This window comes from Schistocerca nitens, chromosome 7 (genome assembly GCF_023898315.1).
Source record: "Schistocerca nitens isolate TAMUIC-IGC-003100 chromosome 7, iqSchNite1.1, whole genome shotgun sequence".
NCBI classification, from domain to species: domain Eukaryota; kingdom Metazoa; phylum Arthropoda; class Insecta; order Orthoptera; family Acrididae; genus Schistocerca; species Schistocerca nitens.
This window is the reverse complement of record NC_064620.1, coordinates 241,621,963-241,638,934: the sequence shown is the minus strand read 5'-3', so window position 1 is coordinate 241,638,934 and position 16,972 is coordinate 241,621,963. Positions and strand designations below refer to the sequence as shown.

The following is a 16,972-nucleotide window of genomic DNA, read 5'->3' as shown; positions in this document are numbered from 1 at the left end:
TGTGAGTCCAGATCATGAGGATGTCATCAATAAATCTGTACCAAACTTTGGGTTGGCAGGCCTGGGTAACCAAGAAGGCTTCCTCTAAGCGACCCATGAATAGGTTGGCGTACGAAGGGGCCATACTGGTACCCATGGCTGTTCCCTTTAATTGTTGGTATGTCTGGCCTTCGAAAGTGAAGAAGTTGTGGGTCAAGATGAAGCTGGCTAAGGTGATGAGGAAAGAGGTTTTAGGTAGGGTGGCAGGTGATCGGCGTGAAAGGAAGTGCTCCATCGCAGCGAGGCCCTGGACGTGTGGAATATTTGTGTATAAGGAAGTGGCATCAATGGTTACAAGGATGGTTTCCGGGGGTAACAGATTGGGTAAGGATTCCAGGCGTTCGAAAAAGTGGTTGGTGTCTTTGATGAAGGATGGGAGACTGCATGTAATTGGTTGAAGGTGTTGATCTACATAGGCAGAGATACAACCCATTACATGCAGTCTCCCATCCTTTATGTGGCTCTCCAGCAGGGATACGACTTCCTCAAATCCTGCCCTGAAATGAGATCCATCCTTCATGAAATCCTCCCCACTCCACCAAGAGTGTCTTTCTGCCGTCCACCTAACCTTCGTAACCTGTTAGTTCATCCCTATGAAATCCCCAAACCACCTTCCCTACCCTCTGGCTCCTATCCTTGTAACCGCCCCCGGTGTAAAACCTGTCCCATGCACCCTCCCACCACCACCTACTCCAGTCCTGTAACCCGGAAGGTGTACACGATCAAAGGCAGAGCCACGTGTGAAAGCACCCGCGTGATCTACCAACTGACCTGCCTACACTGTGACGCATTCTATGTGGGAATGACCAGCAACAAACTGTCCATTCGCATGAATGGACACAGGCAGACAGTGTTTGTTGGTAATGAGGATCACCCTGTGGCTAAACATGCCTTGGTGCACGGCCAGCACATCTTGGCACAGTGTTACACCGTCCGGGTTATCTGCATACTTCCCACCAACACCAACCTATCCGAACTCCGGAGATGGGAACTTGCTCTTCAATATATCCTCTCTTCCCGTTATCCACCAGGCCTCAATCTCCGCTAATTTCAAGTTGCCGCCACTCACACCTCACCCGTCATTCAACATCTTTGCCTCTGCACTTCTGCCTCGACTGACATCTCTGCCCAAACTCTTAGTCTTTAAATGTGTCTGCTTGTGTCTGTATATGTGTGGATGGATATGTGTGTGTGTGCGTGTGCGAGTGTATACCCGTCCTTTTTTCCCCCTAAGGTAAGTCTTTCCCCTCCCGGGATTGGAATGACTCCTTACCCTCTCCCTTAAAACCCACATCCTTTCGTCTTTCCCTCTCCTTCCCTCTTTCCTGATGAGGCAACAGTTTGTTGCGAAAGCTTGAATTTTGTGTGTATGTTTGTGTTTGTTTGTGTGTCTGTCGACCTGCCAGGACTTTCATTTGGTAAGTCACATCATCTTTGTTTTTAGATATATTTTTCCTACGTGGAATGTTTCCCTCTACTATAACCATAAAACAAAGATGATGTGACTTACCAAATGAAAGTCCTGGCAGGTCGACAGACACACAAAAAAACCAACACAAACATACACACAAAATTCAAGCTTTCGCAACAAACTGTTGCCTCATCAGGAAAGAGGGAAGGAGAGAGAAAGACGAAAGGATGTGGGTTTTAAGGGAGAGGGTAAGGAGTCATTCTCCTTCCCTCTTTCCTGATGAGGCAACAGTTTGTTGCGAAAGCTTGAATTTTGTGTGTATGTTTGTGTTTGTTTGTGTGTCTGTCGACCTGCCAGGACTTTCATTCGGTAAGTCACATCATCTTTGTTTTTAGATATATTTTTCCTACGTGGAATGTTTCCCTCTACTATAACCATATCATTAATTTGAACCCAACAATTACGTTTGTTATTGGCGCTGTTGCATTTCAAAATCTTTCCTTTCGTCTTATTTTCTCTTTATTTTCTCTTTCTGTTTTTACCAGTAGTCTCACTTTGTATTCACCTTCCCCTTTTTACCGTAATACAATTTTATCCCACCTACATATACTCAATAATACGTAACCCACTTCCAAACCATAACCAAAACTTTTTATTTTCCGCTTTCAACACTACCGCTGCTATAAAATCCACCGTTTCTATTTCAATAACAGCTGCTTTCACGTATTAAACAACCATTTCGACCAGTTCTAATAACTTTCACTTTATTTCCACTTCCGTTTTTCGCACATTACTGATCATTTTTAGCCGCTCCCCACAGGTTTTAACGTCATTATTACAATTGTTAGCCCCATTTTCGTAATCTTTCACCACAACACCACTCCCTTAATACATTTACACGTTTTTTCGAAATTTTCCCGAATTTCTCCGTCCTTTAACGTGTTTTAGCGGCAATACAACCACCTAACCTTCATGCGCATCGCTGTCTACCAACCCAAGTTCACCACAGGATCAACTTAACCAACACTTTTTCGCCTTTTTTCATACCAGATCTCCAGTTACTTTCTATTTCACCCTTATCTCTCCCCATATATTTTTATCTTTCATTTTCATTTCAACCTCATGTTACACTTTCCACCTTCTAATACCATGTCACCCTCACAACTTTCCGCTCCCGGGATTGGAATGACTCCTTACCCTCTCCCTTAAAACCCACATCCTTTCGTCTTTCCCTCTCCTTCCCTCTTTCCTGATGAGGCAACAGTTTGTTGCGAAAGCTTTTGTGTGTATGTTTGTGTGTCTGTCGACCTGCCAGGACTTTCATTTGGTAAGTCACATCATCTTTGTTTTTAGATATATTTTTCCTACGTGGAATGTTTCTCTCTACTATATATATATATATAAAGAAACATTCCACATGGGAAAAATATATTAAAAACAGAGATTCCATGACTTACCAAACAGGAAAGCGCTGGTAGATAGGCACAATAAAAAACACACAAACACACATACAAAATTTTGAGCTTTCGCAACCCCCGGTTGCTTCGTCGGGAAAGAGGGAAGGAGAGGGAAAGATGAAAGGATATGGGTTTTAAGGGAGAGGGTAAGGAGTCATTCCAATCCCGAGAGCGGAAAGACTTACTTTAGGGGGAAAAAAGGACAGGTATACACTCGCATACACACACCTATCCATCCACACATATACAGACACAAGCAGACATATTTAAAGACCAAATATGTCTGCTTATGTCTGTATATGTGTGGATGGAACAAACACTGTCTGCCTGTGTCCATTCATGCAAATGGACAGTTTGTTGCCACATAGAATGCGTCACAGTGTAGGCAGGTCAGCTGGTAGATCACGTGGGTGCTTTCACACGTGGCTCTGCCTTTGATCGTGTACACCTTCCGGGTTACAGGACTGGAGTAGGTGGTGGTGGGAGGGTGCATGGGACAGGTTTTACATCGGGGGCGGTTACAAGGGTAGGAGCCAGAGGGTAGGGAAGGTGGTTTGGGGATTTCATAGGGATGAACTAACAGGTTACGAAGGTTATGTGGACGGCGGAAAGACACTCTTGGTGGAGTGGGGAGGATTTCATGAAGGATGGATCTCATTTCAGGGCAGGATTTGAGGAAGTCGTATCCCTGCTGGAGAGCCACAATCAGAGTCTGATCCAGTCCCGGAAAGTATCCTGTCACAAGTGGGGCACTTTTGTGGTTCTTCTGTGGGAGGTTCTGTGATTGAGAGGATGAGGAAGTGGCTCTGGTTATTTGCTTCTGTACCAGGTCGGGAGGGTAGTTGCGGGATGCGAAAGCTGTTGTCAGGTTGTTGGTGTAGTGGTTCAGGGATTCCGGACTGGAGCAGATTCGTTTGCCACGAAGACCTAGGATGTAGGGAAGGGACCGTTTGATGTGGAATGGGTGGCAGCTGTCATAATGGAGGTACTGTTGCTTGTTGGGTTTGATGTGGACGGACGTGTGAAGCTGGTCATTGGACAGGTGGAGGTCAACATCAAGGAAAGTGGCATGGGATTTGGAGTAGGACCAGGTGAATCTGATGGAACCAAAGGAGTTGAGGTTGGAGAGGAAATTCTGAAGTTCTTCTTCACTGTGAGTCCAGATCATGAAGATGTCATCAATAAATCTGTACCAAACTTTGGGTTGGCAGGCCTGGGTAACCAAGAAGGCTTCCTCTAAGCGACCCATGAATAGGTTGGCGTACGAAGAGGCCATCCTGGTACCCATGGCTGTTCCCTTTAATTGTTGGTATGTCTGGTCTTCAAAAGTGAAGAAGTTGTGGGTCAGGATGAAGCTGGCTAAGGTAATGAGGAAAGAGGTTTTAGGTAGGGTGGCAGGTGATCGGCGTGAAAGGAAGTGCTCCATCGCAGCGAGGCCCTGGACGTGCGGGATATTTGTGTATAAGGAAGTGGAATCAATGGTTACAAGGATGGTTTCCGGGGGTAACGGATTGGGTAAGGATTCCAGGCGTTCGAGAAAGTGGTTGGTGTCTTTGATGAAGGATGGGAGACTGCATGTAATTGGTTGAAGGTGTTGATCTACATAGGCAGAGATACGTTCTGTGGGGGCTTGGTAACCAGCTACAATGGGGCGGCCGGGATGACTGGGTTTGTGAATTTTAGGAAGAAGGTAGGGGTGCGGGGTGTCGGTGGGGTCAGGAGGTTGATGGAGTCAGGTGAAAGGTTTTGTAGGTGGCCTAAGGTTCTGAGGATTCCTTGAAGCTCCGCCTGGACATCAGGAATGGGATTACCTTGGCAAACTTTGTATGTGGTGTTGTCTGAAAGCTAACGCAGTCCCTCAGTCAGATACTCCCGATGATCAAGTGCCACGGTTGTGGAACCCTTGTCCGCCAGAAGAATGACGATGGACCGGTCAGCCTTCAGATCACGGATAGCCTGGGCTTCAGCAGTGGTGATGTTGGGAGTAGGATTAAGGTTTTTTAAGAAGGATTGAGAGGCAAGGCTGGAAGTCAGAAATTCCTGGAAGGATTGGAGAGGGTGATTTTGAGGAAGAGGAGGTGGGTCCCGCTGTGATGGAGGATGGAACTGTTCCAGGTAGGGTTAAATTTGGATAGTGTCTTGGGGAGTTGGATCATTAGGGGTAGGATTAGGATCATTTTTCTTCGTGGCAAAGTGATACTTCCAGAAGAGAGTACGAGTGTAGGACAGTAAATCTTTGACAAGGGCTGTTTGGTTGAATCTGGGAGTGGGGCTGAAGGTGAGGCTTTTGGATAGGACAGAGGTTTCGGATTGGGAGAGAGGTTTGGAGGAAAGATTAACTACTGAATTAGGGTGTTGTGGTACCAGATTGTGTTTATTGGAATTTTGAGGTTTTGGAGGGAGTGGAGCTGGAAGTGGGAGATTGAGTAGATGGGAGAGACTGGGTTTGTGTGCAATGAGAGGAGGTTGAGGTTTGCTGGAAAGGTTGTGAAGGGTGAGTGAGTTGCCTTTCCGGAGGCGGGAAACCAGGTGATTGGATAGTTTTTTTAGGTGAAGGGTGGCATGCTGTTCTAATTTGCGGTTGGCCCGTATGAGGATGCTCTGAATAGCCGGTGTGGATGTGGGAGAGGAAAGATTGAGGACTTTTATTAAGGATAGGAGTTGACGGGTGTGTTCATTGGCTGAGTTGATGTGTAGGTGAAGGATCAGGTGGGTGAGGGCAATGGATTGTTCAGTTTGGAACTGGTATAGGGACTGATGGAAAGAAGGGTTGCAGCCAGAGATGGGAACTTTAAGTGTGAGGCCTTTGGGGGTAATGCCAAATGTCAATATATATATATATATATATATATATATATATATATATATATATATATATATATATATATATATATATATATATAACAGAGGGAAACATTCCACGTGGAAAAAATATATCTAAAAAGAAAGATGATGAGACTTACCAAACAAAAGCGCTGGCAGGTCGATAGACACACAAACAAACACAAATATACACACAAAATTCAAGCTTTCGCAACAAACTGTTGCCTCATCAGGAAAGAGGGAAGGAGAGGGAAAGACGAAAGGATGTGGGTTTTAAGGGAGAGGGTAAGGAGTCATTCCAATCCCGGGAGCGGAAAGACTTACCTTAGGGGGAAAAAAAGGACAGGTATACACTCGCACACACACACATATCCATCCACACACACACACACACATATATATATATATATATATATATATATATATATATATATATATATATATATATATAAGAGAGGGGGGGGAGGGGGGAACATTCCACGCGGGAAAAATATATCTAAAAACAAAGATGATGTGACTTACCGAACGAAAGCGCTGGCAGGTCGATAGACACACAAACAAACACAAACACACACACAAAATTCAAGCTTTCGCAACAAACTGTTGCCTCATCAGGAAAGAGGGGAAGGAGAGGGAAAGAAGGAAGGATGTGGGTTTTAAGGGAGAGGGTAAGGAGTCATTCCAATCCCGGGAGCGGAAAGACTTACTTTAGGGGGAAAAAAGGACAGGTATACACTAGCACACACACACATATCCATACACACATATACAGACACAAGCAGACATTTGTAAAGGCAAAGAGTTCGGGCAGAGATGTCAGTCAAGGCGGAAGTGAAGAGGCAAAGATGATGTTGAATGACAGGTGAGGTATGAGTGGCGGCAACTTGAAATTAGTGGAGATTGGCCCTATGAAATACCCAAACCACCTTCCCTACCCTCTGGCTCCTAACCTTGTAACCACCCCCGATATAAAACCTGTCCCATGCACCCTCCCACCACCACCTACTCCAGTCCTGTAACCCGGAAGGTGTACACAATCAACGGCAGAGCCACATGTGAAAGCACCCACGTGATTTACCAACTGACCTGCCTACACTGTGATGCATTCTATGTGGGAATGACCAGCAACAAACTGTCCATTCGCATGAATGGACACAGGCAGACAGTGTTTGTTGGTAATGAGGATCACCCTGTGGCTAAACATGCCTTGGTGCACGGCCAGCACATCTTGGCACAGTGTTACACCGTCCGGGTTATCTGGATACTTCCCACCAACACCAACCTATCCTAACTCCGGAGATGGGAACTTGCTCTTCAATATATCCTCTCTTCCCGTTACCCACCAGGCCCAATCTCCGCTAATTTCAAGTTGCCGCCACTCATACCTCACCTGTCATTCAACATCATCTTTGCCTCTTCACTTCCGCCTCGACTGACATCTCTGCCCAAATTCTTTGTCTTTAAATATGTCTGCTTGTGTCTGTATATGTGTGGATGGATATGTGTGTGTGTGCGAGTGTATACCTGTCCTTTTTTCCCCCTAAGGTAAGTCTTTCTGCTCCCGGGATTGGAATGACTCCTTACCCTCTCCCTTAAAACCCACATCCTTCCTTCTTTCCCTCTCCTTCCCCTCTTTCCTGATGAGGCAACAGTTTGTTGCGAAAGCTTGAATTTTGTGTGTGTGCGTTTGTGTGTCTATCGACCTGCCAGCGCTTTCGTTCGGTAAGTCACTTCATCTTTGTTTTTAGATATATTTTTCCCACGTAGGAAAAATATATCTAAAAACAAAGTGATGTGACTTACCAAATGAAAGTGCTGGCAGGTCGACAGACACACAAACAAACACAAACATACACACAAAATTCTGTATATATAGACACACACACTATCAGTGAGCACAGAGACCAAACAGCATTCGACAGTGTGATAAGATTGGTAAAATGCACACATTTACATCTCTCACTTCATAAGGGAATGTACTTTTCCTTTTATTACTTAACATAAATAGAAGTTAGGGGTGTTCAGGCACTCTTCCCTAATTATACTCATAGTGAAGATAACAAAAATTAAAGTTGAAACAGTTTGCAGTATTTCACAAAGACTGAGATGATGTCAGATATAATATTTACATATCAAGTAAACAAATATTTAAAATAAACTGTGTTTAATCCATAGTGGCTTCAGAAGCTCTTGAACAACTGCATTCCCATCAAATCCTTTGTGAAATATGGAGCATCTCAATGCAAGGAAAAAATCCCCTCCCCACAAAACATTTTAATTATTTAAGCCTGTGTTTAAAAAGTCATTCATGTATAAGGAACTTACACCTCCATACCATTGTACGGTCACAGCAAAAAATCACAAATAGGTGTCACTGAAATAATACGATGTAAATTTAATACTTGGATTATTTCCATTTCCCGGAAAATATTTATCAAATCTATCTCGTATTCAATTCAATGCATTGCACACAAAGTGAGTGTATTTGTGAATCACAGGTGATACTAAACAGTCCTTCAAAACCACGATGAGAATTAAGAATTCATAGTATTAATGAACCAAACAAAAACGTAAGACTCGGTGGAATAATACTGGAGAACCAATTTGCTCCGAAACAATTGAAAGTGTTTATGACAAGCCCTGATCCAAGATAAGCTGATCAAGTTACGTAGAATTTTTGCATCTGAAAATTCCACAAGAGAGGATGAGTTTAAGTATGTTAAACCATTAACAGCATGTTCAGGCCCTACTGATGAAGCTCTGCATATACTGCAAGGTGAAAAAATATGTATTTTGGAATTTTAGTTCCATGCTTGAGTACTCAACTCAGAGGCGTAAAAACAGGAGAACATTCCTCTTAAATATTGCAGCACATGGGTGACTTCCTACTGAGAAAGTGTTGAGAAATAGATGATTTGAAGACTTGTTTCACCTTTCTACACCAATGAGAGACAAGCAGCTACTGCAGCACTATCCTGCCCACAAATTAAAAACAAATTGTTCACCTGCACTGCTGTCCATGGTCACGGAAAGCTTACAACTTCAGACATATAGTAGACCAAGAAATGTTGCAGAAATCGAGTGGGGTGCCTGAAACGGAAGTTGTGACAGAAAAAGTTAATTCATTTCTTGATTTCGAATCAGATTCAGGAGACGCAACTTACAAGGAACCACAAAGTTATGTGCCAAAAAACTAGAGCAGAATACCTGATTTCTGTTTTTTAATGAAGAATACCATGATTTTGAAGGTTTTAGACCACTATCCTGAAGTAATGGTGATTTTCAGAAGAGATAACATGACGCTGCTTTACCTGGTATCGCTAGAATATGTTTTTTCATATGCCACAATGGCAAATCTTTTGACAATCTGATAAATATTTTTAAGAAAAGGAACTGTTCTAAAAGATCAAAAAGTACATCCACACTATAATTGACAGAGAATTGGAGGAATAAATATTTCCGAATCTAAAAATTATCTTTCTTTCTTTTCCCTTTTATTCACAAATAGGAAACAAATATATTTTTCATTTGTGTAAATGAATAACCATTCAAATGGTGTGATAATTTTAGATAGATAAGAGTGATAATTTTTGTCTACCAGATTTTCAACTCTGACTGCGGACTTTTGTTACTTTTATTTTTCTGTACAATATAACATACAGTATTAGTTAATTATCTTACTAATTAGTACTTTGATGTAAATTAATATATTTCACAACATTGTGCTCATTCGTATGAGGGGATTCCTATTGGTGTATGCATCTTTCTGAATTTCTAACGACATTTTCTATAAATTAAATCATATTAATTCTCATGGTTCATCAAAAACAGTGAATTCCAACTTATCCAAATTTTAAAGTATTATACTTTTTGAAATAATAGTTTGTTCTTGAGAGTGTCTTTATAAGACAATCTCAGTCAGTCCACATGTAGTGAGCTAACAAGTAACATTTAAATCAGACATGCTCTCATTATTTGACTCAGATTTATATTATGTACATTCTGTACACAAGAATATACGCACCGGAAACCATGGAACTCATAAACTTTAATTACTTTTGAGTCTCTTCTGTATGTAATATTAATGAACAATCTTTCTGTGTGCTACTGTTGTAATTGTCAGGAGTGTATAATGTTATAGTCATTGACAATAGCTATGCTGGACTCAAGTTATATGTGTTAGTAATGGCTGACTTAAAAATCAATCTCTCAAGGACTGTGCTAAATGTAAATTGTGTTGATTACACATAAATGTGAATTTTTTAGTTTGTGCCACTGTGCTTGTGTGTGTGTGTGTGTGTGTGTGTGTGTGTGTGTGTGTGTGTGTTAATGTCAACTAAACTGCTGGTGTCATGTACATTTTGTAACACCACCATTGCACACTTACAAGAACTTCCAGCTTTGATGCGATCGAGATTGATGGCACTGTGGAGAGGCTATGAAAACCAGGTCAGTTCCGCCATAAGCAATCTTTCTGACCTGCTGTCTAAAACGTTACAAGTATGAGGCATTTTCTGGACACTGAGATCAATCAACCCAATGACAAAGTTACATTAAGTAGCTGTTTAAAGGAAATCTTTAATCAATTTAGAATGATTGTGTGCAAGGTAGTAAGTACCCATTAGCAACTCAAAGACAGTTGGACTAAACAACTGTCACTGAATAAGACCACATACATCCTCCACTCAGGGAACTTGTTGGAGCACTGGTGTGCATTTCTATAACCAAACAGCATGACACGTCTTGTAACTGAACAAGTTAAGCCTGTTCAATAAAAATCACACTACTGTTCATTGCTAAGCTGCTGAGTGAGTTTTGACAGACCCCAACAGATCACTGAGAAGAAGCTGTTGAATATTAAGGATAGGCAAGGAATCTCTTGGTTTTGCAAATGCTGATTAAGAGAATTCCGAAACTGAGGCTACAACCTCACTTTTACTGGAACAATGAATGATCAACTCTCAGAAAAAAATGGGATTGAGGTAGCTTTCACACATCTCCCTGTTAAAACAACAATCAATCTGCACTGAAGTTACTACATTAAAACTCACACTTGTGATCTGTCTTGAATCTCACATTATCGCACACTTCACCAAAAATGTAGGGCATAAATCTTCAAATTCTGTGCATAATGATACAAAACAAACATTTGTAGGTACCTGCTGTGGTCAGACAGGCTGCTGCTAGACTGTGCCCGCTTCAGGCCACCTGTGGTATCACCCAAGGTGATGTTTTGGCTTTCACCACTGCTGCTCCGTACATGCCCGTAAGTTATCCCTGTAGCAGTTGTAGACGCAGAAGACTGAATGCTGTTCTGGAACACAGCACCACTACCTACACTCAGGGACATTCCACCATTTACGCCACCAGTGGGTTCCCTCGAAAATGTCTGGTAGAAGTCAAGTTCTGGAAAGTCAAAAGAATAGAAAAAAATTGAAGGCATGTATTTGTGTCCTGCATGACAATAAGTAATCTGTGGAGTTTTATCAACGATAACACAAAACTACTAATATATTAACTAATTGAAACTAACTGGATGTAACATTCTCAAGTGCACCAAATAAAGGTATTTCAAGAATTAGGTAATAACTTAACTGTCAGTGCTGGTAACAAGAGCCTGCCTCATTTGACAAATGTATGACAATAAATAATCCCACTCCTAATGCCTAGTAAAGCATTGTTGGAATCAAACAACATTAACACTGTTGCTTTACTTATGTTTATTGAGATAATTGCCAGATTTCCAAAATAATATGCATGTTAACGCTCAAAAAGAATGATAAATGAATAGAGGGAATGGTCTACAGTTTGCAACAATATTTTTAGTGCTCCTTGTAAACTTTTACAACAAATCCCATATTCTAATATCTTAACTTTCAGTATACAGGAGAAAGGTTTTATAACATCATGCACATCCACACTGTCCTTGACAGGACAGTTTCAGTTCACTATAATTGTCATGTGTCATTCTGAAACACTGGAAAAGACATTCATTTAGGTGCATGCTAAAGCATTATAATCCTTAACATTATACCAAGCGAGGTGGCGCAGTGGTTAGACACTGGACTCGCATTCGGGAGGACGACGGTTCAATCCCGCGTCCGGCCATCCCAATTTTGGTTTTCTGTGATTTCCCTAAATCGCTCTAGGCAAATGCCAGGATGGTTCCTTTCAAAGGGAATGGCCAACTTCCTCCCCCGTCCATCCCTAAACCGATGTGACCGATGACCTTGCTGTCTGGTCTCCTTCCCCAAACAACCCAACCCCCAACCCCTTAACATTATTCTCATTCAGAGATCACTTGTAAGTGTAGTTCAATTTTTGCCCAGTTTGGAGGTCGTTCACACAGAGTACAAGAAAAGCAGTTTTACTATTATCTTACGAGGATAATCCCAAAAGTAAGGTCTCCTACTTTTTTTGTAAGTACAGAACTCTGTTTGTGTGGCAGTTGGTCACACTGTTATGAAGAGTGCTTTAGGCGCTCTGTGTAAACATGCGCACGCCACGCTGAGGCGCTCAGTCTTGGCTTGGCAGCCATTGAGAATGGAGCTCCCTTTGGATGTTACCACCAAGTGCGAATTGCGCGCAGTTACTTGGTTTTTGAACGCAAAGGGCACTGCGGCGATTGAAATGCATCGTCAATTGACGGAAGTGTATGGTGAGTCGTGCATGGTGTCAAAAATGTTTGTAAGTGGTGCAGAGAGTTTGCAGCTGGTTGGACCGAAATTCACGAGGAACAAAGGAGTGAGAGACTGTCAATTTCTGAGGAGACAGTGTTGAAGGTTGAGCAAAGCATGCGTGAAGATCGGTGGACCACCCTGGATGATCTCTGCACATCGGTTCCTGAGGTTTCCTGAAGCACCGCTCACAGAATTTCAACGGAAACATTGAACTACCGGAAGGCGTGTGCAAGATGGGTGCCACGCATGCTGACTGAGGACCACATGCGGCAATGAGTTGATGTTTCCCGCGCATTTCTTCACCGCCTTGCAGCCAAACGGGACAACTTTCTGGACTCAGTTGCCACGGGTGATGAAACATTTGGCCGGAAAGTGACTCAGCTCCGACGATGAGGTGAAAGAAGAGGTTCATAACTTTCTGAACAGCATGGCGGCGAGCTGGTACGACATGGGCATACAAAAACTGCCACATCGACAGAAATGGTGATTATGTCGAAAAATAGCTAAATGTTCAAGCTGTAAACTGATGTAAACCATTGTAGAAATAAACAGGTCTATGTACTTATAAAAAGAATAGGAGACCTTACTTTTGGGATTATCCTCATAATAAGAAAGATTATATTCAGTTCTGCATACACAGTTAAAAACTAACATCACAACATATCTACACCTACTCTGCTCAACCAGAACATTTTGGCCATCAACATATTATCGATATAAACCCGTCCAGGCGACAGCAGTGTTACCTGGCGAGGAATGACTGCTAATAAGGCACACAAACATTGTGTATGGTATCAATGAGCTTACTGTTAGTGTGTACCATGGGGAAGGTGCGCAATCTGCAGCATCCATACCACCTGCCTGTGACATAGGCATCATGTATGACAGAACAGAGATACAGCATGCCTTCATAACAGCGAATGAAACCAAAGCAGATGTTTACAGTACGACCGAGGCTGCTGCCAAATACACAGCCTCATGTCTCAGTCAACGGCCGCCAGTGCTCACTACCTGAGCATCACAGATCAGCAGCAGTGCCACAGGTTACAATCAACAAGCAGACTATTTTCCTATGCCACTCATGTGATCAAAAACAGTCAAGACCCATCCACCAATAGGCATTTTAAAATGGTGCACCATCAGCCAGAAGGCAGTTCGACATGCCGCCCGGATTTTCAGGGATCTGCCATCCCGGCCAAAACATCCATGCGCCACGTCTGCTGATCCCGGGTCATCAGGAGTGTTAGATTGGGACTTTGACTCAAAGAGAGTTGTGCAACAGCGGTCTAGCCTCCCTCAACAGCTCTGTAGTATTGCTGTGCCAACTACTCTCTGGTAGCTTTGTTCCCGTCTTTTCTTTTGTGGATTTTCTAGAGCAAGAAACTTGTGAGAAAAGCACTGTGTTTTGTTAGTCTTCTGTTATAAGATCCAAGTGGGATCCATACTTTGTTTCTTGCTTACACTGGGTTTTGTTTAGACTACTTTGTCAACATCAGCAATTTTCCTGTTTATTGGCTTTTCCCAACAAAAACAGATTGAGGAATATTGTTTGCATTTTGTCTCTTCCACTGCAGATACAGCACACACTGAGTTTGAGTGAGGGCAGACTGTGATGGCCTGAAAGCTCAGCACAAGCATTTCAGAAACTGTGCAACTTCTCTGGCGTTCAAGGAGTGTTGTGGTGAGTGCCTTCAACATAAGGCGAAATCAAGGTGAAACCATGTCCACATGTTGTGCGGTTAGGCGACCACCCCTCATTATATATGTCGGACATCGTAGGCTGGGCAGACTGGTAAAACATAACAGCAACGAATTGTGGCACAACTAATGAGACTTTAACACTGGGTTGAGTGTGTGTGTGTCTGAACACACAGTTCAAAGTTAACACCACGACATCAGCAGCTGTGACTGAATAGGGCATATGATCACTGGCACTGGACGTTGGTGCAGTGGCGGAGCATTGCATGGTTGGTCTGATGAATCCCGATACCTTCTTCATCATGCCAAGGGGAGGGCACAAACCCACTGTCTTCCAGGGGAACAGCTCACTGACATCTTTACTGTGGAAGAGAGATAAGCTGGTGGCGGTTCCATTACACTGGGGAATATTCACATAGGCACCCCTGGGTTCAGTGGTGCTCATGCTAGGTGCCATGATGGCCGAGGAGGACCGTACACTGGTTGCAGACAATGTACACCCTTTCATGATGGTCATGTTTGACCCCCTCCCCTTACGGGAATTAGATAGTGTGTGTGTTTGTGTGCGTGCAGTACTGCAAACTCCCTCCAGCGACCTACCCAGGCCTCATTGTTTCCATGCAATGATGCATCGCCTTGTTATCTGCACCAGGGGTGGACATGTTCTCGCTGATCAGCGTATATGACTACTATGCAATTCACACTTAAGTGTTTGGCAGAAGGGTCATAAAACCACTTTTGGACTATTTCCAAACTGTTCTACTCTCGAACAGCATCTGAGAAAGAATAAAACTTAGGTCTTTCCACGTGTGCTCCAATTTATCTTATTTCGTCAAAATGGTTGTTTTCCCTATGCAGGTTGCAGCCAACAAACCTTATTTGCATTCGGGGAGAAAATATGTGATGGAAATTCTTTGAAAATTTCTAGCAATAATGAAAAACACTTTTGTTTTAATAATTGCCATCTCAACTAACTCATCATATCTATCACACTCTCCTCTTATTTTTCAATAATACAAAATGAGCTGCCCTTTTTTTTATCTTTTTCAATGTCCTCCATTAATCCTATCTGGTAATGATCCCACATAGCACAGCAATACTCCAGAAGAAGATGGACAAGCACAGGGTAGGCAGTCTCTTCAGTAGATTTTGTTGCACCTTGTAAGTGTTCTGCTTTCCCCAAACATTTTCTGTGTGAAGGCTCAAACTTAATTTCTTCTTAACGATGATTCCTGTGTTTTTTGTTGAGTCAACGAGCTTTAAATTTGTATGATTTTTCATGTAACCACAATTTAATGGAATGTTTTTAGTAGTCATGTGGAGAACATCACACTTTTAATTGCGCAGGGTCAACAGCCGCTTTCCGCACCTTGTGTAAATAATTTTGTGATTCATACTGATCATCTGCCGAATTTACTAGGCAGTAATTGCATCATCATCTGAAAACAATTTTAAGACTCCTCAGATTGTCTCCTAAATTGTTTACACAGATCAGGAACAGAAGAGGGCCTGTAGCACTTATTGGGGGAAGACAACGCAAATCACTTTATGACTTCACATCAACTGTAACCTTTCTAAATGTAAATCTTGAATCTCGTCACACAACTGAGATGATGCTCCAAATGCCTTCTGTAAATCTATAAATATGGAATCAACTTGAGATACCCTGTTGATAGCACGCATTACTTTGTGTAAATAAGGCATCAGTTGTGTTACAGAAGAATGATATTTTCTGAATCTGTGCTGGCTGTGGCAACAATTTTTTCCCTTCGAGGTATTTCATAATGCTCAAACACATATATGTTCCAAAATCTTACTGCAAATCAATGTCAATGATACGGGCCTTTTAACTCAGTGGATTACTTCTATTCCCTTTTTGTGTGTTGGTATGAATGATGCAACTTTCCAGTCTTTAGGTACAGATCTTTCACAGTCTCTATAGGGTAGCTAAAATGGAGCTATTTCATCAGCACTGGTATACATGAAAAACTTGCCTTTACCGAGTGACTTGAATTGCTTTCAGGGTACCTATTTCTAAATAACTCATGTTGGCAGCTGATCTTGATTCAAATTCTGGAATATTTACATCTTCTTTGGAGAAGGAATTACGGAAAATTGTGTTTAGTAACTCCGCTTCAATGGCACTATTGTTGGTAACATTACAATTTCTGTTGTGCGGTGAAGGTACTGACTGTGCCTTGTCACTGGTGTGTTTTGCATACAACTACGTCTACATCCATGCTCTGCAAGCCACCTTGTACCACTACAGTCATTTCCATTCCTGTTCCACTCAAAAACAGAGTAAGGGAAAAACGACTCTCTCTCCGTCTCCGAAAAGGCCCTAATCTCTTTAATCTAATCCTCGTGGTCCTTGTGTGAAATGTACATTGGCAGCAGTAGAACTGTTCTGCAGTCAGCCTCAAATGCCAGTTCTCTCAATTTTCTCAATAGTACTCCTTGAAAAGAATGCTTCCCTCCAGAGTTTCCCATTTGAGTTCCCAAAGCATCTCAGTAATATCTGCACGTTGTTCAAACCCACCGGTAACAAATCTAGCAGTCCACCTCTGAACTGCTGTGGTGTCTTCCTTCAATACGACCTTGTGCAGATCTCAAACACATGACCACTACTCAACAATGGTTCACACTAGTGTTCTGTATGTGTTCTCCTTTACTGGTGAACCATATTCCATTTCATACTGCTTTGCAACATTACACATAGATATTTAACTGACATGTCTGTATCAAGCAGCTAACTACTAATGCTCTGTTCTAACACTATAGGTTTGCGAAGTTCAGAAAGCCTGCTCCACCTAGGCACGCTATCAGGGAAGTTCAAAAGACTAGGGAGTGTTGCTGATGGAGTA

General features: G+C 42.4%; 1 protein-coding gene across 7 annotated transcripts in view; it reads right to left on the bottom strand.

Moving 5' to 3' along the window:
* The window catches only part of LOC126195139 (rho GTPase-activating protein 17-like), a 354,101-nt gene that overhangs the window by 63,777 nt on the left and 273,352 nt on the right, over positions 1-16,972 (bottom strand). For all 7 annotated transcript variants that reach the window (XM_049933640.1, XM_049933639.1, XM_049933638.1 and 4 more), the window contains exon 12: positions 10,890-11,136. In XM_049933640.1, the coding sequence (XP_049789597.1) occupies positions 10,890-11,136 (247 nt within the window). The remainder of the gene's footprint in view (positions 1-10,889; positions 11,137-16,972) is intronic.